Source organism: Canis aureus, chromosome 7 (genome assembly GCF_053574225.1).
Source record: "Canis aureus isolate CA01 chromosome 7, VMU_Caureus_v.1.0, whole genome shotgun sequence".
Taxonomy (NCBI): Eukaryota; Metazoa; Chordata; class Mammalia; order Carnivora; family Canidae; genus Canis; species Canis aureus.
Window position 1 is genome coordinate 29,183,918 of NC_135617.1, and position 27,265 is coordinate 29,211,182.

General features: G+C 36.0%; 1 protein-coding gene across 14 annotated transcripts in view; it reads left to right on the forward strand.

The window, feature by feature from the left end:
• The window catches only part of UBE3D (ubiquitin protein ligase E3D), a 202,733-nt gene that overhangs the window by 42,748 nt on the left and 132,720 nt on the right, over positions 1-27,265 (forward strand). For 12 of the 14 annotated variants that reach the window (XR_013383126.1, XR_013383127.1, XM_077903242.1 and 9 more), the window contains one exon: positions 1,017-1,180. Coding sequence is in view for 10 of the 14 variants with exons in the window: in XM_077903242.1 (XP_077759368.1) it covers positions 1,017-1,180 (164 nt within the window). In the remaining 4 variants the exon portion in view is untranslated. Of the gene's footprint in view, positions 1-1,016; positions 1,181-3,661; positions 3,755-5,319; positions 5,458-27,265 lie in introns of those variants that run through there. The other 2 variants (XR_013383130.1, XR_013383129.1) reach the window with 2 other exon arrangements.

The following is a 27,265-nucleotide window of genomic DNA, read 5'->3' on the forward strand; positions in this document are numbered from 1 at the left end:
AGAATTCCAGTGTGTGGTTGTTAAAGACAGTGCTGGGAATAAAAATAATCTTTGCATGTGTATTTTAGTACTTCTTTCTAATTTTAGACAGAATTTGTGTGTTTTAAACTGGTAATTATCACCGCCCCCCCCCCCCAGAAAAGTTATACTAATTTATCCCATAGAGTGAGACATTCTTGATCTCCCACCCAGATCCTTCTTACTCAAGTTGGCACACCCATGTCCCAGCTGTTGAGACGTGTGGGCTGCTACAGGCACACAGCTGCCTGTCTTCAGAGACATGCCCTTACATGACAGATGCCACCTTGTTCAGAAAGTTACCTCTTCCTCACTCTTGCCCTGGTCTGTCTGCTGCCTGTGATTTGACCCTGGGATAGAAAGCAGTGGCCTCCTGGCTCAAGGTGGGACAGACCTTGTAGGTGCGATTCTTGCTTCAGAGGTCCCCATGCGGTCAGGCTGAAGCCAGACTCCTGCTGACCCCTCAATAAATAGTGTGCGTCCAAATCTGGAAACACTCTTCCACTAGCAGTTCCAAACCCTCTACTGAACTGGATGTTACCATCTTTTTGTTCTTGCTGATCTGATAAGTGAAAAAGGGTGGCATATGATTTTTACATTTTTTTATTACTAGTTATATTAACATTTTTATATGTTTATCACTTCTGTTAATTCTGTTCATATTCTTTGCCTTTATTTCTGTTGGGCTGTTTTGCCCCCGTATTGATTATTGGGAATTCTATAAATTACAGATAATAACTTTGTTATCTACATATTAAATATTTTCTCCTAGTTGTCCTTTTTTTTTTTTTTTTTTTGAACTTTATGATCTCAGCAGCTCTAGTAGATGTTACACTTTGAAAGACTTACCATACTTACAATTATATACTGGATTCTCCTATATTTTTTTCTGGTATTTTTATACTTTTGTTTGTATTTTGTTTTTTAGTGGTGGTATGAAATATGGATAGGGTGATGATAATATCCTTATGCTTGGACTTTTCTCTCCATATCTTTAGCTATGGATTTTAAACTCAGATAGTTTGGTGATTGAATCTTTGAGGAGTTCCAAAAGTATCAAAAAGTTCTCCTTACTGGAAGATATCTTGAAGGCAGATTCAGGTTCTGCCTGGAATGCTGTCAAGGTCCTCTACCAGCCATGCATCAAAAGCAGGAATGAAAAGTAAGTTGTTTTTGTTTTCTCATTCCACATTATATTTTAGTTTCTTTTGCCATTTGGTATTGAGAAATTAATGAATTAAATGGTACCATACCACTTCCCTATTTGAAGTTTCTAGGAGTCATACTGCTAAATATTATGCTTTAAAGTAGATTGAATTATTACAGATGATTCATGCTAATGTGCAGGAAGCTTCTTTTACTGAAAATAATTGGTCTTTTTCTTGTAATCTCAGCTGTCTATGCATATGGCTGCAGTACTAAATCAGGCATCAATAGCTATGAATATTTACTGAGAAGCACTTTCCAGGCATTCAGGATACAGTCATGAACTAAACACAGTCCTTTCTTCCTGGGCTTGTCATTGTAATAAGGGGAAGGCAGACCATCAACAAAAGAGGCATGGAGTAATGGTACTGATATGCCTCTCTTAAGAGCCAGGCACTCATCAGAGGGCTTCTGGCATATCTAAGCCTAACATCAACCTGCAGGATAGGTACTATTATCACCTCCATTTAAGAGATAGGAACACTAAGACACAGGTGTTGATTTACTCTAATGAAATATAAAACATGGTAAAGTAGTTGGGGAGTAGTAGGATAGGTGGAGGAGGTTGTCATTTTACATTGAAAAGTCAAGGAAGTTTTCTAAGATAAGATGGCATTTAAGTGGAAAACCTGAAGGAAGTCAAACAGTGACCCTTATCTGAGAGAACAGTGTTCCTGGCAGAGGGAACGGAACGGAAAGTTTATACTTGTCCTGTACTCTCCAATGACTTAGATCAAATTTGTACTAAGAACAGAAAGATCCCAGTCTTTTTCTAGGAAGTAAATAAGAAATTTTGAAAAATTGCTCATCTTTTCTTTTTTGGATTATATAAGTGCAAATTATAAAATATTTAAACAGACATACATAAACTAATATATGTAAGTTCTCCACCATGTCCCTCTCCGGAAGTAAAAAGGATGTTATATATTCTTCAACTTCTATTTATTTTTATCTTTTTCTATTTATTTTTTATCAACATAAAATGAGTGATACATGTGTATTTTTTATACTTAAAAAAAAAAGGCAACACTGTACAGTCCTAGAGATTCTTTCCTTTTATTTTTTTAAGATTTTATTTATTTAGTCATGAGAGACACACACAGAGAGAGAGAGAGAGATAGAGAGAGGCAGAGACAAAGGCAGAGGGGGAAAGCAGACTCGATGAAGGGAGCCCGATGTGGGACTCGATTCCGGAACTCCAGGATCATGCCCTGGGCCAAAGGCAGGCGCCAAATTGCTGAGCCACCCAGAGATCCCCAAGATTCTTTCCATGTCACTGCTTGGCATTTTATGAAATGGATTTACTACAAATAATTTAATTATTTTTCTGTTGATAGATACTTGGGTTAATACTATTTTGCTGCTATAATTAGTGTTGTGCTGTGTGTTGTTACACAAATTTGTTTTGTAATTATGTGTACTTGTTTATGAAGGATTTCTAGAAGTGTAATTTCTGCAGCAAAGGTATAACATTAAATTTTTTTTACCCTTTTTTAAAATTTATTTTTTAAAAGATTTTATTTATCGGGCAGCCTGGGGTGGCTCAGCGGTTTAGCACCACCTTCAGCCCAGGGTGTGATCCTGGAGTCCCAGGATTGAGTCCCACATTGGGTTCCCTCCATGGAGCCTGATTCTCCCTCTGCCTGTGTCTCTGCCTCTCTCTCTCTCTGTGTCTCTCATGAATAAATAAATAAAACCTTAAAAAAAAAAAAAAACCAACACAACATTTGTTAAATGAATGGTACATAGTTTTCTGTTCATCATTATATTTGATAATTTGTGTTCATCTATTGATGACTGTAGATTCTTGTTACCATAGTCTGCCTTTATGGATTCATGAAAAAGAAAGAATATACTGGTTTGGATGTGTCAGTTTGTTTTTTGACAACTTTTGGGTGCTAAGGAAAAGGAATTGGTAGTAGATTCAGTTACAGTGGTGAACTTACATTCATTATCGTGAAGAATCTTTTACACTGCTTCTCTTGAGGAGTGTGATAAGAATTCAGTGCACTGTCTCATTATTTCACTCATTCCTAATCCCTGTGATACTGGAAATATAATAATATAGTCAGTTGCATTTTGCTATATTTAATTAGTGGACTTTTTAAACTTTGATGTCTTGGGGACATAATAAATGAGTTTGATGATTTCAGCTTGCCTGTTGTATATAACTTCTTTTGTTGTGCTATTTCTCTTACTACTGGTTCACTTTGTATCTCCTAACGGTAGGAAGGGAACTTCATAAATTGGGTAAGCATCCTGCGAGTTACTTGCTTTTGTCTTTAGAGACATTGTCTTTTAAGGGACATTAGTTTCTTTCTTTGGAGGCATTACTGAGTAAACCATAGACACCCTGGCATATTTTTGGCATGTGAGGTGGTGCATTAACTATTATAGTCCAATCGGCTGCAAATTTATTTTTTATTATTTTTTTTAGTGGAAATGTGGATTGCCAGATGGCAGTCTAAAAGAGGAAAACAGCAAATGCAACTATGGTTTTAGTTCCTTGAGCACACGCATAAAGTGGCAGGTAATATATTTAGAATGTTCTTTCTTTCTAGCAATAGTCACACGTCTCGACATTTTGAAGTCTATTGTTTTTTATCCCCCTATCCCCTGCGCATAGTTATCCTACAACTTATGTTGTTGATATCGCATATCAGAGTTTAGAGCCTAAATGTTAACTTTGTAGCTTTGGATCCCAAATTAACTTCTGCAGTTTAATTGTGCTAATTCATCGATTCATCTATGTCTTTATATTCTCTAGACTGGAAGTAATTTTGCCTCTTAGGGGACATATGGCAATGTTTGGGCCATTTTTGGTTGTCACAACTTGAAGGGCTACTGTAATCTGATAGGTAAAGCCCAGGATGGCCTTAAACATCATACAATGCCTCAGAGAGCCTCTACAACAAGAATTATCCAGCCCCAAATGTCAGTAGTGCCAAACTTGAAAAACCCTGTCTTATTCTATCTCCTGAAATCAGGCTGTGTCTGCCTTTCCCTGTGGTGTCACAGCCCACAATTTTCTTGACATTTAATTAGGCCAAACAAATAGATGTTTTACTGAGGCATGAGCTCAAACTTCTATAATCCCATGTGTTAACAACTTAGAGTAAACAGGATAAATACAAATATAATATAAATGTTTATTGTTATACTTCTCTCATTTTCTTTTAGGGAAACGTGAAAAAATAGATTTATTTGTAATAAACAATGATGAAGAATTTTATAGGTTTCAAGTCAAGTCCTTTGTTCTTAAATATTTATGAGAATTTACAGGAATGTAATCACTGAGTGTAAATCAGTGGGTTTTTTTTTTAAAAAGCTAAATTGAATTCTCTTAACTTATATGAGTCCAAGTACTGGTAGTGGCTCTTCCCACATTTTTCAAAAGGTAAAATATCTGATTAAAAAACCTGGAGAATTTGAATTCTTTTTCCACAATTAGTAGCAACATTTTCCGGCAAAATATGTTGAGGGAAGAAATGATGATATGTTATCTTCACCCTTAGTTTTGGTGAATTTAGAGATTATATTTTTAAAATAACTAGATTTTTCTTTGTTGGCTCTGTATTGATAAATATTCTTTCTAAAACAAAGTATTGTTTACCTTAATATAGTCATCATTATTGCTTTAAAAAAAAGATTTATTTATTTATTTTTGAGACAGAGAGAAAGCATGAGCAAGTAAGCAGGGTGGGGAGGGGCAGAGGGAAAGAGAGAAACTTTTTTTTTTTTTCTTTTTGTTGAGATAGAGAAACTTAAGCAGGCTCTGCACTCTGTCATGGGGCTCGATCTCACAACCCTGAGATCAGGACCTGAGCCAAAACCAAGAGTGGGACGCTTAACCAACAGCACCACCCAGGCACCTCCATTATTGGTTTTTGTAATGAAATAGAAACACATAAATTACACCCATATATATACATTTCATATGCATAAAATAATATTTGTTGTTATTTGTGAAATAGTATTTTTAAATCTTTTTTCTCCCTTATTTCAGCAGGTAAATTGAAATTATGCCTAATTTTTGGAGGGGGATAAAAACCACATATCTTAACCTTTTTTAAAAAAGGCTTATTTATTTGACAGAGAGAAAGAGAACAAGCAAGGGGAGCAGCAAAGGGAGCTACAGAGGAAGAGGGAGAAGCAGGCTCCCCACTGATCAGAGAGCCCAATGTGGGGCTGGATCCCAGGACCCTGAGATCATGACCTGAGCCAAAGGCAGACACTTAACTGACTGAGCTCCCCAGTCACCCCGTCTTAACCATTTTTAAGTATACAGTTTCAGTAATGTTAAATCTATTCACATATATGTTGTGAAAGAGTTCTCCAGAATTTTACATTCTGCATCTGAAACTCTGTACCCATTATACAACTCCTTTGCCCCTTCCCCCAGCCCCTGGTAGCCACCATTCTATTTTCTGTTTTTATGAACTTGGGTATATTAGTCTGCCAGGCCCATCATAACAAAATGCCAAAGACTAGATGACTTAAAAACTAGAAACTTATTTTCTCAAAAGTTCTGGACACTTGAAGTTCAGGATCAAGGTGCCATCAAGATTGCTTTCTGGTAAGGCCTCTCTTCCTGACTTATAGATAGCCACAATCTCACTATGTCCTCACATGGCCCTTTTTTTTTTTTTTTTTTTTGAGAGAGAGAGAGAGAGATTGAGAGAGAGAGTAAAGAGAAATGGGGAGGGGATGGAGCCAGGGAGATTTTGGTTCTTTTCCTCTTCTTAGGGCAGCAGTTCTGATTAGAGCCCCATTCTAATGACCTCATTTTAGTAAGTACTTTTTGCAGGTTCTATCATTAAATACAGTCACTTTAGGGTTAGAGCCCTAACTGTTGATATTCTTTTTAAGAATTTGGGGGGAACACAATTCAGTTCATAACACTAACTACCTTAGGTACTTCATGTAAGTGGAATCATGGAGTATTTGTCGTTTTGTAACTGACTTATTTCACTTAGCATAATGTCCTTAAGATAGTTAATCTACGTTGTAGCATATAACAAGATTGCCTTTCTTTTTAAGGCTGAGGACTGTTCCACTCTGTGTGTGTGTGTGTGTGTGTGTGTGTGTGTGTGTGTATGTAATACTTTTGTTCATCCCTCAATGGATATTTGGTTAACTTCCTGTGTATTATGAATAGTGTTGCTTTGAACTTGGCTGTACAAATCTCTCTTTGAGATCCTGCTTTCAGTTCTTTTGGAGATATACCCAGAAGTGTGATTACTGGATCAAATGGTAGTTCTATTTTTAATTTTTTAAGGAACCTCTATACTGTTTTCCATGGTAGTTGTAGCATTTTACATTCCCTCAAGAGTTGTTCTAAATTCTCACCAACACTTAACCATTTTCTGTGTTTTTTAAGGACTTTATTTTATTTTTTAGGATTTTATTTATTTATGAGAGAGAGCACAACCAGAGGGAGAAGCAGACTCCCTGCTGAACAGGGAGCCCGATGTGGGGCTTGATGTAGGACCCAGGGATCATGACCTGAGCTGAAGTTAGATGCTTAACCAACTGAGCCACCCAGGCACCCCTTAAGGATTTTATTTTTAAGTAAATTCTACGCTCAATGTGGTGCTCAAACAACCCTGAGTTCAAGAGCTGCATGCTTCACCAACTGAGCCAGCCGTGTGCCCCTATTTTCTCTTTTTTTAAATAGTAGCCATCCTAATGGGTATGAGGCGATATCTTATTAGGGTTTTGATTTGCATTTCTCTGATGAGTGCTATTGAGCATTTTTCATATACTTGTTGGCCATTTGTATATCTTCTTTGTCTAAATGTTCAAGTTCTTTGCCCATTTTTAAATCAGATTATTTGATTTTTTTGTTGTTGAATTGCAGGAGCTTATATATTCTGATATTAACTCTTTTTTTATTTTTTTGAATTTTTTATATTAACTCTTTAATCAGACATGAGCTGCAAATATTTTTTCTTGTTTCATAGATTGTGTTTTTTATTGTATCTGTTGATTGTGTCTTTTGATCTTTTGATACACAAAATTTTTTAAGTTTAATGCAGTTCCATTTATTTTTATTCTGTTGCCTGTGTATTCATAAAATTATTGCTAAAGTCTGCTTAATTGAGGTGCCTATACCTGCTGTGTCAGATACTATCATTGCCTGAGATAAAATTAGGTGGTTTTGAGGAAATTTAGAAGAATTTGTTCTTTTTGATTGATGAAAACATAAACCAAATGTTAATTTATGCTAATTTTATATTTAGCAGAATATCTAAGACCTGCTATTTAATAATTATATAACCTAAAACACTTCACATGAATTTATTTGGATAGTGTGTGAATATGATGCTAGAATAAATAAATTAGCAAGCAAACAAATGAATTGGCAAGTGTTACCAATCCCTAAAGGGCACTTTATTAAAGCATTTCAAGTGTTTTCTGTGTCTCCAGATAGAAGTCATAGGCTGCCATTGTCAGTCCACTCTAATTAGGGCATTCCATTTTTAGAATAGGATTAATTTAGACTTCAGATATGAATGTCCAAGTCTTATATTTATAAGTGAGGAAACTGAGGCTCAATTAGAGAAATAGTCACGTTGTTAGTTGGTGATAGAGCCAGAATTTGATCCAGGTTGTCCTTTTTCATTATATCATGTAGTCCTCACCATAAAATTTTAGGAGATCTGAAAATGTCACTATAAATGTATATTTTTCCCCAAGAATAATTCCTTTGGTAGTTTAGGATGTACCAGCATTTTGATTACTCCCCAAAATATACCGCTTACTGTACTATATTAGTAAATATTTATGCATCTTAATACATAACATCAGCAGTGGAAACTTCTGACTTCTAGTATGTTCATACCTGATCTTCTCGATCAGAGTTTGAGGATACAAATGTGATTTTTTTTCTCAGAAGGCCTTTGCTGTAGCTTCTTAGAACAGGAATCCATTGAAAGGAAATTAATCTAAAAATACAGGAAAGTTATCAAATAGCTCTGGGAAAACATAAATGCTTATTTGGAAAGTACTTTCCGCACATTGTTGGACACTTCTGTATTATCACCTGGATATACCTATCTAGAAATTGTTCTTCATTACATAGCAAGTTGAGCACATACTTCTTTAATTTGTAACTGGAAAAATTACACTGTGTAAGTACAGTGGCCTAAATTCAGACTTATTTTATTTGGAATTCTTATCCATAAATTTATAATCATTAAAGAAGATATAGGAAATAAGACTGAGACATATAATAAAAGTGAGCTTTTTCCCTAGAGATACTAGTCAAAGCATGTTTTACCTATGGACAGCAATTCATCTTTTGGAACTGCTTTCTGGAAAGAATCTGGGTTCCCTCTTCTAATGTAAGAATGTGAGATAAGTATAATCGTGAACTGTGGGAGTAGAAAGAGAAAGGGGACTGGGATTGGCTAAATCATGAAAGAGGATATGTGTATGAAATTGTTACTTCATTTTTCTGTGTTTTCTAATCATGTGTTAGATGTTTTTATGAGTCCAACCTGGAGTCTTCACTTTCTCACATCAGAAGGGTTTGGGTTTTCCTTTTCCTCTTTGCTATTATCTCCTCCTATACTTGCTATTATGTGTGATTCTAAAGCAGGAGACCAAAGATTACTGCCATAAAGGAATTACAGGAAAGTTAAGGCAACAGGTACAAAGAAAAATTCTTTGAAAAGAGCAAAATCTACATACATGCTAAGGAAAGGGTTTTCATGGAAAATCATAATCATTTGAATCAGAGAAAATAGAAAAGAGATAAGTACTTTACTCCACCCTCACCCCAGTAAAAGCTGCAGAGGGGTGGGCAGGGAAAGCATGCATGTTTTCTTTTTAAAAGATTTTGTTTATTGAGAGGGAGAGCACACAGGCAGTGGGGAGGGGCAGAGGGAGAGAGAGGAAGAAGCAGACTCCCCTTTCAGGAGGGATCCCAATGCAGGGCCCAATCCCAGGATCCTGTGATCATGACCTGAGCTGAGGCAGGCATTTAACCAAATGAGCCACCCAGGCACCCCAAAAGTATGCATGTTTTCATATAGGGAGTTCCAGTAGGCTGTTGCCGATGCAGTGGCAGGTAGCTCGCATAGGGGTTAAGTGGGGAGTAGAGAGTGGCAGTCATCTGCCCATAGAGATGCTCCAATTTATCTGTGTGGCAAATGAGATTCTCATCAAAAGCTTTTATTTGAAGAAAGGGTTCTACGCTGATACAAAAATGCTTGAGAACCACTGTTCTCTGTGCTGCACTTTTCACCATTCTGGGCTTGAATTCACTAAGTCATGGCAAAGTCACTCCTTAACAAGATTGACCACATTGACGTAGTTCTAATTGACTGAATTGTCTTCCTCTTATTGAGCTATCTGTCTCCCAGAAACTCATATCCAGAGCTACCAAAAATGAATCTGTCGATTCTTGAATATGACCACTCTTCAAATATTCAAATAATCTGATATTCAGTCCTAGGTTTTCTCTTTTCCAGGCTTAAGAGCCTCAAATGGAATGGTTTCAAGCTCCCTTTTCCTTGTGCAGTATTTCTGTCTCTCTCTCTCTCTCTTTTTTTCCACTTGGTCTCCTTTCCTATTACTATCATGATTGCCTATGAGATGATGTTGCCCCGGTATCCTGTCAGCTTTACATAGATAGGGTGAATCAGAGAGTGGCTAGAGCTAGGGATTCATCCTCCAGGGCTGTTTTAGATAATTTATTTTTTTACGAAATATTTTTTATTTATTTATTTATTTATTTGTTTATTTATTTATTTATTTATTTATTTGAGAGAGAGAGAGAAAGAAAGTAAAAGAGCATGAGCAGAGGGGGAGGGAGAAACAAGACTCCCTGCTGGGCAGGAAGCCTGATGCAAGGCTCTATCCTCGGACCCTGGGATTATGACCTCAACCAAAGGCAGATGCTTAATGGACTGAGCCACCCAGGTGTCCCTGTTTTAGGTAATTTAGATGGAAAGAGAGGAAGGCATTTACAGTGGTACCAGACTGGAGAGGCTGAATTTCAATAACCCATTGAATTTGGACATTAAAAAAGTTCTCAACCTCAGGAGTTGAAGATGGTCATTTATTCATTCATTCAACAGATATTATTAAATCCATACTATAGTGCTAGGTACTGCAAAAAGAAAATTGATCTAAAAGAGATGTGATGCCTTGCATCACAGACCTAAGTAGAGTCTAGTAAATTACAATATGATCAGTGCTATGAAAAAGAGCTATATAGTTCTAGAGGAGTAAATTGTAGGGAGACCAGCCAGGCCTGGATAGGATTCCAGGAAGAACTGATGCTTGACTGCTGTCTGAAAGAGGAAAATAAGCAAACTTTGTTAAGAGGCTCTGGGCAAGAAAGAAAGCAGTACAAAGGCCCTTTGGTGGGAGAGGACACAGTGAGGACAAGAGATGGAAAGACCAAGGTGGCTACCTGGCGAGAATGAGAAATGAGGACACAGTAGGGAGGAGCCAGGCCAACTTAGGATCTTAGAGGCATTTTAAAGAGCTTTGTCTTTGTATTTATCATAAGAACAATAAGAATCCATTGAATGCTTTGTCCAGAGAGAAGGATGAGATGGTTTAATTTATGCTTCAGAAAGATTATCCTGGCAGCCAACTAGGGAACAATTGGATATAGTAGATAAGTTAGGAGGCTATTGCAGAAGCCCAAGAGAAATGACTATAGTGGACAATGGTAGCGGAGATAGATTTGAGAGATACTTGGTAATATTGCAGTGTTTGTGATTGATTGGATTTTGGAACCAAACCACTATTTATTGGGATAGATAACGTTGGAAGAAGATCAAGTTTTGGGAGAGGATAATGAGGTTTGGTTTTATATGTGTTGAGTTTGAGTTACTATATGAGTCATTCAAGAGGAAATAGCAAATAGGAAGTTAATATATAGACCCAGAGTTCAGATGAAAGTTTTGGGCTGGGTTTTTAGATTCGTGAGTCATCTGCATATTGGTCATAATTGATGACAAGGTCAGGAGTGGGATTGTTTAGGAGGAGAGAATGGAAGGACTGAGCTGTGAAGAACTACCCACATTTATGGGCCAGAAAAAGGAGGATGAGTCTAGAAAGGAGCTAGCGGAGCAGCCAGAGAGGTAGGAGGGAAACAACAGAGTATGTTTCATAGAAGCTGAGGGAAGAACAAAATATTTTAAGAAGGTGGAAGTGATCAGATCAGAAGCATCTGGTCAGATAAGATGTTGAGTATAAAATGTGTATTGGATTTAGATTGAAAAAGTTTTCAGTGACCTTAGCAGGGATTGTTTTGTCAGACAGAGCTGGGAGCTGGATTGGAATGGGTGAGCAGTGAGTGGCAGGTGCTGTAACAGAAACAGTAAGTGTAGCTTAAAGGGGAGGAGCGATACAAAGGGGACAGGGAGCTGACTGCAGTTAGGCAGATGGAGTTAGACCTTCTTGCACCTGTTCAAAAGCCAACAGCAAAGATCTTATTGAGAAGAGGCTGATTACATGTGAGAAAGAAGTGGTGATTGATTCCATTAGGATCGGGCAGTCTCGTATCTCATGCTCAGGTGTAACAACTAGCCTTCAGAGGAGGGTTAATTCCTTTTCTGTTACGGAAGGAGGATCAGAACTGGAATGGATAGAACAGGTATGCATAATAGGTGTTGGAGCAGTGAGAGACTTGTCCTCCAATGGTTTCTATTTTATCAATAAAGTAGGAATGGTGGGGGAAGAGGCCTAAGAGTAAAAGGGGTGAGTGTAGTAGACAGTTGAAAGTTTGAGAAGAATGGAGAAGATTCAAAATGGTCATTTGGAGAGGAGGTGAATGAGATGACTAGAGATGTGTGGGATTGGTAGGTGTGGTTCACTGCCCATCGAGGTTTGTGGTTGTAAATTTATAGTGTGACTGTCCAGTGTATCATCTACCCAGGTTTAAGCACAGAGAAAAGCATAGTTGGGGTCAGCAGGGTTCAAGCTTTATTGTCTCGATGCAAAGAGTGTCGTGTTATTTTTGTGTTATTAAAATGACAGACCATAGAATCTATGTGGCCTGTTTGAAGACTGAGAATTGGAGAAGGACTTTGGCTTCTCAGCTACTGAAATGTAGCTTTGGTAGAGGAGAAATTTACTTATCATTGTACTGCTAAAGCTCCTCAAATGTTATTTTAAAAATATCAAATTACTGTTGTGAAATGATCTCATTTAAATATATTAAGGAAAACTGTAGTACTTTAAATGGAGCTTTAAGCACTTATTTAAATATATGCTCTGAGTTAAACGTTCTTCAAGATTTTCCGTATGATTTTTGTAATCCCATTTTATAGGGAAATCTATTGGCTTAATGTGGGATAATGAGTATAAAAGAAAAAGTGCTTAATCTTCCATAGCTGCCAAAATTTTAGTTTGACATTTGTCATCTAGAGCAACTGCAATGGTCCTGGTTAGTTCAGCTTTTATTCTAGTCATTGAGAGAGAAAAATGAACTTTGGATTCTATGATCAGCTGGAGTAGAGGGAAGAAGTCCGTTTCAATAGCACGTGGGAATTTTTTTTTAAATCCATATGGCTGCATGAGTCCTCCAGGTACTCGCACCTCTGTTGGAAACAAGATATGTTGAACATTACGTCATTGACCTCTCCGTTGTTAAGGCTGACTGCTATTGTAACATCTACTGTGACAGTAAGTGCTTGTCTCAAGGACCTAGGCAGGACTTCAGGCCCCAGGCCTCCTGTAATATGCCAGTCTCCATGGGAAACCCTGTGGATCACTGCACGGTAACAACTACCAGAACCTTACTCTAGCCATTTTCTCTCCCATTTTAGAGGAAAATTATCTCCCTGCCTTAAAAACATTGATTGCTCATAGTTCCCCAGGTAAATGATGAAGACATTCTCCTTGTAAAATAACTTCAGTATCATAGAATAAAGCTCAAATCCCCTTGGCCACCATCTCGATATAAGTCACTAGTCTTTATCTTAACATAGACATATGTTTATAAATGCCCCAGGAGTGTATATAGAAATGTTTTATATGTTATCTTTTATATATCTTTTCCTTTTTCTTACCACATATTGTAGTACCCTCCCACAGTCTGTTTTTTCACTTAGCATTATATCTTCTCACTACATATAGATAGATATATCTCATTTTTAACAACTGTATGATGTTCCATAATGTAGATAGTCTACGATTTCTTTTGTCTATTACAGTTTTTTATATTTTTGTCTGATACTAACAATTATGCAGTGAAGACCCTTGTACATACCTTCTTGTACAGTTCTACAAGGACTTGTTTAAAGTGGATGGGAAAAAGTAGAGTTGCTGCTCCTGAGTGGATAGGAAAAAGTGGAGTTGCTGCTCCTGAGGTATATTAATTTTATATTTTTAAAAATGAACTTTTTATTTGGGAGTGGTTTTAGATTTATAGAAAAGTTACAAAATGGTATAGATGGTTCCTGTGTACATAGCCTTCACCCAGTTCCAGTTTTGCCTCATATTATCTTACATTACCATGGCACCTTTTTCAAAACTAAAAACCACATCGTTACCTTAATATTAACTAAATTCCAAGCTTTATTGGGATTTCACCAGGTTTTCTATTAATGTTCTCTGTTGTTCTAGGATCCAATCCATGATATACATTACATTAATTCTTTGCGTCTTCTTTGTCTCCTCTGGTCTTGGACAGTTTTATAGACCTTACTTATTTTTCAGAAGGATTGATTAGGAATTTTCTAGAATGTCTTTTAGTTGGGTTTATCTGACATTTTTCTCCTGGTTAGACTGAGATTATGGGTTTGGAAAAGAACACCATCACATTATATCAGGAGGTTCAGAGTTCCACTGGTGATGTTCACCGTGATCACTTGACCATTTTTTTTCACTGTGAAGTGACGTTTTTTAATTTACCATATTCTGTTCCTTGGAATCTAGTCCCTGAGTCCAGCCCCCACTCAAAGGGGAAGGAGGAAAGTAAGCTTCATCTCCCGGAAGAGAGGTGTTATCTATATGTATTATTTGGAATTTTTACATAAGGAAGATTGGTTTCTTCTATTTATCCAATCATTTTTATCTGATGGACTCATGTATATTTATTTTATATCTTGGGTTATAATCCAACACCATGGTATAAATTTTGTTATTTATATGTTTGTTATTAATTTATTTTATTGTTTAAATTGTTCTAGTTTTGGCTTTTGGGAGCTCTTTTAGGCTGGCTCCTGGGTCCCTTTGACATGCCCCCATACTAATAATTCTTGATCACCCTTTTACTTCCTGATACTGCAAAATGCCCCAGATTCATATTTTTCCCGGCCCTAGAATCTGCCAACAGGAGGAGTTCTGGTTCTTTTTATTAGAGAGTAGGGAGTGGCCCTTAATACTGATACCTTATTTATTATTTATTTGTTTTAAGATTCTATTTACTTATGTATTTGAGAGAGAAAAAGTGAAAGAGAGCACAAATAGGGGGACTAGCAGAAGGAAAGGGAGAGAGAATCTCATCCCTGCTAAGCACAGAGCCTGATGTGGTGCTCAATCCCACAACCGTGAGATCTTGACCTGAGCCAAAACTAAGAGTCAGACACTCATCTGACTGAGCCACCCAGACACCCCACCACTGATATTTTAAATTTTAATAGATATTGTCTAATTGTCCTCCTAGGAGCTATTTTCTTTGGCACTTTTACTCTTCTCCTCATACCTATTCCAGTGTTTGATATCATCAGGTATACTAATTTTGGTCAGTCTGATAGAACTGCATCTTTTTCAAATGAGTGTTTTCCTTAGTGTGGTTGAATATCTGTGTTTATGCTTACTAGCCATTTGAGTTTTCTCTTTTGTCAGTAGCCTGTTCATGTTATTTTGCCTACTTAAATTTGTGTTTCTGAATGTATGTATGTGCATGTGTGTGCGTGCACCCGCCTGTCTGTGTTTGGTATTGGGATTTCTTTCAGCTTGTGAACCCTCATCCTTTATCTGTTGGAAACATTTCTTTCCATCCCTTAGCTTACTTTTAAACTTGGTTTATGATGTCTTGTTATGTATTCGATCCTATCAAAATTAGAGTCCTATCATAATTTGATCCTATCAAAATTAAAATTGGAATTGGCAGGCTTTTGCATTTGTATCATGTTTAAGGAGATGTTCACTTGTCTTCTACTTCAGTTATTTACTGAAGCTAATGATCCAGAGATCTCAAGAGGTCATCAGTAGGCAAAATCATTTGCTTTTTCTTAATCCTTAGCATTTATTTAATCCTTATTCACCATTTCTTCTTGGATATATTTGCCCTGGCATTCACCTGGTTTTCTTCTGGTTCTTTGGCCTGCTCTCTTTCCTTTGTTTTGACCTCTTCCCTTCCTCCCTTACATTTCTGCTTTTTGCTATAGCTTGACAACCACATCCCTGATTTCTTTTTCCCTTTTGCTAAAGCTCATCTACTCTCATTGTAGAAACTCTAATTTCCATTGAGTAAAAACTTTCAAGTCTGTATTTTCAGACCTACATTTCACCAAGTTCTTTGCTTATATCTCTGTCTTATTTCTGGGTTATCCATGCCAGATATCCCATTGGCTTCTCAAATTCAATATGTGCGAGGTAGAAGAAATTCATTAATGTTCCTGGTGAACATATGTTTTCCTCTCATTTATATCTATCAATGGCATCATGATTTTCCTAGTCACCCAGGCTTAGATTGTGAAGTTGGCTGTTGTTTCCCAGTTCTCCTACTTCCAGCCAGTTTGCAGGTGATGTCCAGTGTTCTTTCTAAATCTCCTTCATATCTATTCTTTTTGTCCTCTTTGGTATTGTTAATCAACCTAGTTCAGGTATTCATTACTCTTCACGTGGAGGTTATATGCATCTGTTGAGCCTGCCAGAAACTCTGTAGTCCAGCCTAAATTATGTAGCCAGCTAGCCATCCCCAATTACATCACTCCCTTTCTTCCTCCTGCCTACCCAAAATCTTTATCTCCTTGCATTATTGTATGAGTTCTTCTATAGCCTGGCTCTGGTTTAACCACTTTAGTCCTGTCTTGTCCTATGCCTGACACCTATTTTGTTGTGTCCAATCAGAATGGAATTCTACAGCTTCTCAAATATTCATCTGTGCAGGTCATAGGTAGTTCATTATGTTTAAAAGTTTATAATTACCCATAGGACCCTAAGCTTTCCATTTCAACCAATGTCCGTATTATTTTGTAATATTCTATAAGAAAAGCATTGATATGGCAATGGACATCTTTGTTTATTAAGTGTTCTTACATGAGTAAGGTCTTCATTAACAGACCTATAAATTTTTTTTCTTCTATTGTGCATGGCTAATACATGCACATCCTGGGGAATTACATGAATTAAATATATAAAAATTTATTCTAAGCCCTGTGGATTTCTGGGGTTTTTTTAACTCTTATTTTCTTAGCATCTCTTATTTCCATCACATAGCGACATAAAATAATGATACCTTTACTGGTAAAGTGACTTAACCTTGCTAATTTTATCACAGAGTTTGTTTCAAAATCAATAAGGCCAACAGGGGGAGGTTGGGAGACACAGCTGACATTTTATGTGCTAGGTTGTTTAAGTTAACTCTGAAAGTTATTCAGGCTTAGTTGGTTTTTCTGAATAGGAGTGTCTCTGGGTTCAAATAAGGTTTATAAAGGCACTATACACTCTTATTCTGATATTCTTTTCCTTGGTGATATTATTTTTTTAAATTTTCTGTGCATCTATATCCTCTTCTTTTTTGTAAGCTTGCTATAAATCCCCTCCTCTTTAAAGTCTTTCAGGATAAGTCTTGTAGTTTTAATGATCTAATAAAGATATTTACTATCTTTGAGTTTTTACAATGTATCAGACTTGTTCTAAGTTTTTTAATACATCGTATCATTCCTATCATTGAATCCTTTTAACATATGTGTGGTAAAGTGTTGTAGTTCCAAGTCATGGAAATTAAGGTTACTTGCCCAGTGAGGCACAGCTAAGATATAATAGATATAGGATTCAAAAATAGGTCTGTCTTCAAAACCCTTGGTTATATCTGCCATGTGTCCTTGTGTCAGTATTTATAGACCACCATCAACAAACACTGCCTGTAAAAGAAAAAAAAAAGTGGAAATGGATTTATTTACAAAGCGCTGCTTTTAGACTCTTCAGATTGATACCATCGAGACTTCTTCCTGTTAGCCCCCAAGTAAGACTAACTTATCCACTCTTTTTACCTACCTAATGAAGCCTAAACTTGGCTTCTGCTTCTAAACCTAATTTCAGTGTCTACTCTTTTTCCCTTCTGGTTGCAAACACCAGTCTTAATTGGCTGCTCCCAAGCCCGTCTTAGTCTATTTTTGTACCATGTCCTCACAAGGCTTCTAACCATGTTAACAGTTTTTGAATTGACCTCCTTCCCTCTCTTTTCCACCTTTGACTGACATGCTTGGCTCCTTTGCAAATACTTTATTTTTTCAACATTCTCTGTATTGAGTTCTCATTTAGGTCTCCTACCTGATTTGCTTTCCCTGGGCTTCTTTGGACCTAATTCCAATAGCTGCTTGTATATTCACCCATTCTTCTCCCAGTGTGGGGTAAGAGCCTTAGTCATTGTAAAACCTTCAGATCCACCTTGGGTTACCAGCCACATTTTACCTCTTTGATGAAATTGGCCAGTGTTTAAAAAACAACTGCAGTAAAAGCAGAACTTTAGGGTAGGAGATTATTTGTAAAAGCCGTGTCCTTAGCAAAATTCCTACCTAAACAGTTTTTCACGTACTAGTAGGCACATACAAACTATTAGTTCACTTTACATATTACTCAGTAAACGTATTCTAGAAGAGTAGAGTGAACCTAGAAAGATTAAAGTGACCATGTTGTCTTCTAGTTGAAAGAGTTGGGCATGGGGCTTCATGATGCAGTTGCAGAAATGTATTTCTTAAATTTAATAATCTTATGTGGCATGGGACTTCACTCTGAAGTAAGTCAGTCACAGGAATGATTCCCCCATCTGTAATTGGGGGTGATTGTTAGGGCATTTGATACTGAGATGACCTGAAACATTTGGGGCACTTAGAGTTGTAGGAGGATATTTGACATTTTACAATAGGGGGAGTATGGGATTAGAGTCAGACATGGAATATCGTCCCAGATTTTCTATTGACTAGCTACATTGCCAGGCCGAGTGATAGCCTCCAATCTGGCCCTTAATTTCCTCATCTTTTAGGATAAGTATACTTAATTTTATGCAATTCCATGACTTAGGGATATTTAGAAGCATTTTAAGAGTGTGATCTCAAGTTCTGTTTAGTTTGTCTTATAAACGGAGGGCTTAATTTTCTCTTGCTATAAGTATTTAATTAATGCAGTGCTTAGCCTCGGATTCAGTTCAACAGACATTCACTTAGTCTTCCTGTGTGTAAAACTTTCTGCTTAGAGATACAGAAGATAAAAATATAAATGAGACAGAATTTTTACTTCCAGAGTTTCAGTGTTTAATCTTGGAAACAAGTTATATAAAAGCTCTAGAAGTTACACATGCTCTGTCCTATGATAGACATAAACAGAGGGCTTTCTCATTAGTTCTAATTAAGGAAAATTCCATAGAGAAGATAGCATTTGATCTCAGAATTAAGAGATGGAAAGATAATGGGGGCAGGAGGTTGAAGAGGAGACATTCTGAGCAAAGATAGGAAATTGCAGGATGCATTTCCCAAAATGTATTTCAAAGGATATTAATAGGTCTTTTGTTGGAGCAAAAAAGGATGCAATAGTCAAATAAGCTAATTGAGATTCTTACTGTGCAATAATTGTTGCTTATTTTTTTTTAATATTTTATTTTTTCATGAGGATACACGGAGAGAGAGGCAGAGACATAGGCAGAGGGAGAAGTAGGCTCCATGCAGGGAACCCATTGTGGGACTTGATCCTGAGACTCTGGGATCATGCCCTGGGCTGAAGGCAGATGCTCAACCGCTGAGCCACCGAGACATCCCTTATTGTTACTTATTATTGTTGTCATTTTTGTTAACAAACAAATCTGTGAGTCAGTGGGCTCAGTGAAATTATGTATAAGCATCTTTACTGCTGCACTGGTCAAACAGCAGTAAGGTTCAGTGTGAATTAGTAAGGAAAATAACAGTACTTACTTAGCACTTGTGAATTTTATGTGATCATGGAAACTTTTTTCATGGGAACACTAGACCCAAAGAACATACTTTTGAAAAATTGCACAAGAAGATCCTGTATGTCAGTGGAGTGGAGTGAATATAGAGATACTTTCTGATACTGAATGAATGGAAGTTGGAAAATAAGAATTTAAGGAAGAGATTGCAGATTGTAAACACACATAGAAGACATTTTCTGTCAGCCAGTAGGTGTCACTGTACGCCAAGTATAGCTTGGTTATATCTCGCAAGGGGAATAGACTGAAGGAGGGCAGTGACATGTTGGTAATTTCCCAGAGTGTATACCAAAGGAAGGAAATTAATAAGAGAATCTATATTTATTTACAGTTTTAAGGTTAGTATGTTTTAAACTACTCAAATGGTGAATTGTATTTTGCTAACACACACATTCACAAGAACCTTGTCCTACTGTACACAGAGGTAAGTAGAAGATTTGTTTATTTATGTGTTTGTTCATGCATTCAACTAACAGTGTGTCAGGGGATAGGTACAGATTGGTGAGTAAAAACTATGAAACTCTTGCTTCTGTAGAATATAGTCTAGGAATGCAATTCATCTACATCTGGTATTAATCTAGCACAGAAAATACCAAAAAGGCACAGTTAGTTTTTAGTAGAGGAGTCAAATAGAAGTAATCCCTAGAATGGTTTATAATATAAAATATGTCCAATAGCATCAGTATGTACACGAGCCACTCATGTTGAGTCTGTCCAGTGTGCTGGGCTCCTGGGTTTATAACTAGAAATAAGCTGGCCTATGAGAAATTACAACTTCTGGATCTCTTATGAAAGTATACATATGTAGCCAAGTGTTACTCACCACAGGGCCTAGGTCTCATAAGGAGAAAAGAAGGTGGGAGAGGTAACTGTCCCAAAGCTATCATCCTGCTTCCAGCTCATACTTCCACTGGAAAATTCAGTTTCTTCTACTTTATATTCCCTTTCCTAAAGAATGCAGATGTTTTTACAGAAGCAGAGTAACTACAGATTCCATTTCTGTACCTTGGAGACATGACCTATAAATGTTGGAGGGCTTATTTGACATCTTTAATATTTATATAAACTCTGTACATATTTGCACTGAAATCAATTGAAACTAAAGAAAATTTAATGGAAAAAATTTAATTTCTGATTTTTTTATATGAAGATCTTAATTTTTTATTGATGCACTTGGGACTTTTGCAGGTGACACTTATTAATGCTAATGTGACACATACATCTTCTCTCCGACCATATTGATTGTACCTGGCAGCCCTACTTCCTGAGGCTGTGTGCTTGGCAGGTTTATAGATAATCAAAGCCTTGGTGAAAAACCTTAAGGGAAAATTCCAAAAGTTGGGAATTCAGGAAATGCTCAGGGGAAGATAGTTTTTGTTCAGCCAGTTTGAAAGGTAAGTCTTAATTAGCTAGGGATTGCTATGCTATTGTTCTTTTTTTTTTTTTTTTTAATTTCAAAATGATAACTCTTTCTTATCAACAAAATTTGTCCTTCTAACCTTCTTGTATAAATCTCCCTCAACCAAAATTTTGGGGGGAAGAAGATTTACTTATAAGCCGTGGCAGCATAGCTCAGGAATCATCATCCATTCTTTGTTATAGTTTTATTCCTTTGTGCCAGTTAAATAACTAAAGATTCTGCTTAGATACTTCTAAAAATGGTATGCTACCGAATTCAAAGAATTATTTTGAAAAACTATCTGAACCCTAACTCAGCATATTAATGAATCTGTGCCAGGTATTTATTTGATAAGCATGGTGCTAGGAATGCTGAGGTATTACAGGCAGATTAAATGGAATCCCATCTTCTTGGTATCATTGGGTAACTTAGAGATATGTGATGATTTTAAAGTATGCCCACAAATTCTTTATTTCTCCCTTTAAGGGGAGGAGATTAATGCCCCTGTCCCTTGTGTGTGGGCTGGACCTAGTGAACACTCCTAATGAACAAAGTAGATCTGAGAGAGGGTGAATTCTGAGAGTAGGTCATAAAAGGCTCAGTGGATTCCTTTTTGCTGTATGCTTCACTCACTCTTAGGTGATCCAGCTGCCAGCATGAGGGCACTGAGGCTCCAGCCCAGCTTTCCGATCACTATAGCCCCTGCTGACATCTTGACTATAGCCCCAGGAGAGAGCCTGAACCAGAGCCACTCAGCTAAGTTGTTTCAAGAGTCCTGTCCTGCAGAAACTGATGTTTGTTGTTTTAAGCTGTCCAACTTGGAGGTGGTTATGTAGCAGTAGATAACTAACTCAAGAGATAAGACAAAAACATGGAGTTCTTAGACACTTCACCCTCACTTCTAGCAAATTTCATGATGTCTGTGAACCCCATGAAATTGGATAAAAAATTATGTGCATTATGCATGTGCATTTTTTATGGCAAGTGTTCAAAACTTGCATCAGCTTCCAAACAGAGCTCTTAATCTCTGAAAGGCTACATATCTGTTTTCATTCAGAGGAATTAGAGCAGTGAGGCCCAGAGAAATAATAGAAAGGTTTCACTGTGTAAAATATCTCTTATATCAGTAATTGATGTGTATTTGCTGATGAAGACTGGAATGAATTGAACTTTAAAAAGTGAAAAGGACTAACATGGTCCTATGGGACAGTTCTCTTTTAAAGTATGCTTGCTTGCTTTACATTACGGTTGGGCAAACTGTAGCCAGCAGGATAAGTCCAGATTGCCCCCACTAACTTGCTTTTGTAAATAAAATTTTATTGAAACACAGTCACACCCATTTGTATAAACATTGTGGCTGCTGTTACCATATTCAGCGGCAGAGTTGAGTCGTTGTGACAGATGTCCAACAAGCCTAAAATATTTATTATCTGACCCTTTATGAAAAAGTTTGCTTGACTTTTACTTTTTAGTACTGGAATGAGATTGGCATTTTTGTGGCAAAAAGTAGTAACTAAAATGCACCTTTCTAACTGATGAACGAATGTACTACATGTCATGTAGCAGCCTGTCCGACTGGTAAGTAATACATTAAAATTGACTCTTCAAGCCCCACAGGAGTAATTGCTATCCTGGCTTCAGGAAGAAGTGGCTATCTGGACAGCCTCCTGGAGAAATGAGATTTGTAGAGCAGAGGGCAAGGGTTAATGACGCTGGATCAGAGTTGAACACACTGGGGCTTTACACTGCTAACAAGGTTCTTCAGCCATAAAGGGCAGAAGTAGGAGAGGCCTGTGTAAATTTTTTTACTATAAAGGAGCTCTTTCTTCCTCTGTATTTGTCTGGACAACCTAACATTTTACTTTTTTAGCTGAAGAATTTCATAAACTTGATATATAGATGATACATATGTTATTTTGAAATAAAGTGCTTGAGGGCAAGATTCAGGTCTGTTTCCCTTCTGATTCCATTTTGTATGATGTTGTGAACCCTCATGTCACTAAGAGTTATGGTTTGATTCTCCCAGATAAAAGTGATACTCACTTTAGTATTGGGTTTAATCCTGGAACTTCTGGCCCCATTCCGTTTTCTTGCAGTTAATTTCCTGGCAACAGCTGGGTTTTGCTTTGTACTTTTGATTCCAGTGTGCTAAATGTTTATCCTTAAATATCTAGACATTTCTCAAGCTTTATTAATAATCTAGTTTAGAAAAAGTCCAGAAAGGAAATAGCATGTAGTAGATCATGCCACTGTTTTATACAGTCATTTCATCTTATTTCTGCTGTGTTTGGCTAGGTGCCCCTCCTCAAGCTTAATATCCAGTGTGTAGTCATATAGACATCTTGTGAACACTGGCTGATGTCCTCAGCAGGGAAGAGCAATTACCAAATTCATGCATTTGTATTTGAAGCTAATTGTATAAGAGTTCTGTCTGTATTTCTGGTTATGTCAGTAAAAGTATTTGTTTCCTCACATCTTATACTTCAGTGAGGGGGTCCAGTCTCTCCGGGTATTATAGCTAATTTCTTAAGAATTCTGACCAAGTTTATAATCTAAATAATTATCTTTTGCTATGAACTGTTTTGAATTTATAGAATAGTTATTAGAGAATAATATAACTGAATTTATAGAATAGTTATTAGTGAATAATATAATGAATATCTGTTTTCTTCCCTGTTTTTAATACACCTTACCATATTACCATATTTGTGATAGATAAGTAGGTAGGTAAGTAGATAATTTTTAAAAATAAAAAATTAAAACAGTTGAAGCTTTCTCTGAATCCATGCCCTGTTATATCCTTTGCCAGAGGAAATGTGTAATCTGAAATTTGATGTTTTTCATTGCCATGCATGCATCTATAAACCAGATTATATACTATTGATTACTATGTATACTTTTACTAAGTATGTGTACTTTGAGACTTTTGCTAAATATAGATACTAAGATTATATGCTATGAATTTACATGTTTTTAAGTGCTATGTAGATGGTATCAATACATACACAGCGTATGTATTTTTTTCAACTTGCTTTTTTCACTTAACATTTTTTAAGGTCTTTTCATGTTGATACTTGTAGTTTATTTATTCATTTTAATTTCTGTAAAATATTCCTTTGTCAAAATATACCACAACTTATTTGTTGATTATCCTTTCAATGGACATTCAAGTTGTTTTCAATTTTTTCCATTATAAATAATGCAGCACTTTGTATTCTTATTCATCACTCTTTGTTAGTTTGTGTGTACTTTTCTCTTCTTTACATGAAGGAATGGAATAATTGGGTTTTAGAGTACATTTCAGTATTATTAGATACTTCCAGATAGCTGTCCAAAGTTAGCTGTACAGATTTACACCCACACCAGCATTATAAGCATTCCTGTTGCTTCACATCATAGCCAGCACTTTTTAACTTGCCAATTTGTTAGTTATTATAAATAGTATTCTTCTAATGTGATTTTTTTTCCAGTATGATTAATTTAAACATTGGCTCTATTTTAAAACTTTAAAATTTTTAACTTTTTTTCACATTGTATTGGAGATAGTAGCTACTGCAGTTTGACAAGAGAATGCAATTTTGGCCTAAGAATTATTTAAAGGTGTTATGATTACATGTCAGGAAAACCCAAAAGTATCCATGAAAAAACTATAAATTTATTAATTTATAAGATTATTAAATAATTTTATTTAATTAGCAAATTTATTAAATTTATTAGTAAATTATATAAAGGTTTTTAATATACAATCAACAATCACTTAGAATATATTATGGAAGGGAATATAGTCCCTTTACAATAGAAAAAGAGAATTCATTGGCTTATTAACAAGAAATGTTCAAAACTTGTATGAAGAAAATTATAAAAGACTCTTGAAAGAGACTTCTAAAGTGATCTAAAACAAATGGAAATATACACCATATTCTTGGATAAGAAGGTTAAATATCATTAGAATGTCAGTCATACCTAAATTAATGTATAAACCCAATAAAATTAAACTCAATAAACATACTATCAGGTTTTGTCTTGTCTTCAGCTAGACAATTTGATTATAAAGTTCATTTGGCAACAAAAATAGTTAGGAAAACCCTGAAAAATAAAAGAAATCATAGGAGAGATTAGCCCTATCAGATACTAAAGCATATTATTAAGCTACTGTAATTAAAATAGTATGGTACTGACCCATGAATAGACAGATTGAAATTCAGTAGAATAGAGCTAATCTTATATGGAAATAGAATATATAATAGAGGTGGTCACACAAATGAGTGAGGAAATATAGATTTTATAATTAGTGTTGAGATAATAGGATATATACAAGGGAAAAAATAAGATTTTAATCTTTACATGATAAATATACTATGACACATTCCAGGTGGATCAGAGGTTTTAAAAAAGGAAACCACGGGGATCCCTGGGTGGCGCAGCGGTTTGGCGCCTGCCTTTGGCCCAGGGCGCGATCCGGGAGATCCTGGATCGAATCCCACGTCGGGCTCCCGGTGCATGGAGCCTGCTTCTCCCTCTGCCTGTGTCTCTGCCTCTCTCTCTTTCTCTGTGTGACTATCATAAATAAATAAAAATTAAAAAAAAAAAAAGGAAACCACGTAAGTACAGAAAAAAAATATGGGTGCGTTCTTTCATCATCTTGGAGTGAAGAAAAATATTCTGTCTCAAATCTAAAAGGAATAAGGAGTGATAAGTTTAATTACATAAAAATTTAAAACCCTTTTATTCAAAAAAGCATTATAAGGTAAAAAAGAAGAACTATGAAAACTCTCTAAATTCAACCACAAAGGCTGATGACCCTCATGTATGAAAATCTATAAACAGAGAAGAAAAAAAGCTAACAACCCTATAAAAAATGGACTACAGATATGTACAGATATTTCATAGGAAAGGAAATGCAAAGACCTCTTTAACATATGAAAAGATGTTCACTCTCTTAATAAAAGATTATTTCATTAACAAAACACTCAAAACATTATATTAGATTTTATTAGATTGGCAAAAATCCAAAAGTTTGACAACATTCAGCTGGTAAAACTGTACAAATGGGAAGTCTCATACAATACTGGGAAAACAAAATGATAAAATCCTATGGAGAGGAATGTGGCAAAATTACAAGTGCAGTTACCTTTTGATGGAGCTATCTCACTTACAGAAATTTATTTCAATGACACATTGGCCAAAATGAAAGAACAAACACACAAGACTATTCAATTTGTTACTATTTGTATTGTCAGTAACCTGAATGAATGAATGAAACAAAGAAACAACCCAATGTCCATCAATAGGGGACTAGATACATTTTGAGGCATGCTTGCAATTAAGAACCATACAACTGTAAAAAGTAATGACAGATCTCATTATGGCAAAGTGAAGAAAAATACGTGAAGAAAATGTGAGGAAAACTTAGTGAAGGAAAGTGTATAGTAGGCTGTCATTTATTGAAGAATAGTTAGAATATGAATATATTTGCTTGAATTTTAAAAAATGAAAGAAAACAATTTAAGTGGTATTTATGAAAGGATGATAAGAGGATAAGTAAAGAGAACAGAAATTAAGATGAGACTTTTTGAAATTTATCTGATTTTATAGATCTGTCTTTGGAACAAGTATATATTTTACTTAATTATAAGACAGAATATAATTTTTAAAAGCTATCCCTAAAAATCTAAAGGAAATTTAAAGAGAATGTAAGTGCATATATGGTTGATAACATAAATGCATAAAGAGGAAGGGCTCCAAGAGACTTTTTTTTTTTTTTTTTCCAAGAGACTTTAAAACACAGTAATGGATTATACATCTTTCTTGGGACATACCCTAATGACACACACACACACACACACACACACACACACAAAGCTTTTAAAAAATTTAAAATTTCTTCAGTAATCATACTATTGATGATAGTGTGGTACTGATACACTGAGACTGTTTTATGTGCATTTTAGATAAGTCAAATGAGTAATTTTATTGGTGTCATGAAACTGGGAGTTTGGGCATGGGAAAAAGATACAGATGAGGTTGCATGATTGATGAGGTTAAGTAAAACTCTGTAGTTCTGGATTTGAAATAGAATATTAAAATGAATACATGATTTATTTTAAACTTAAAAAGATAATACTTTTTAGCGTTAGTTATTGAGAAGGGCCTAAAAACATTGACTAACTCAGTGACAGTGCATTTCTAGAACTTAGATTGTTTGGTCTCTAAATACCATTTCCCACTAAAAGCAACCAAGACTCCACCCAGGAGTGGGTGATTGCAGATATGTTTAGGCAGTATATAAGAACTTGTAATGTGTTGTTCCTTTTTTTTTGTAATATCTTGTTCTAACTGAAAATAAGTTATCAAATATTATCAGGGTCATGTCAAAAGAACTCAAGAGGCAACCTGAATAGGCTTCACTAGCTAAAGAGGAGTCAGTTTGAATATCAATAAGAGTAATAACTTAATAATAAAGGTAAAGCAATAAATATGTTTAGATCTCTAAGTTCTTAAAG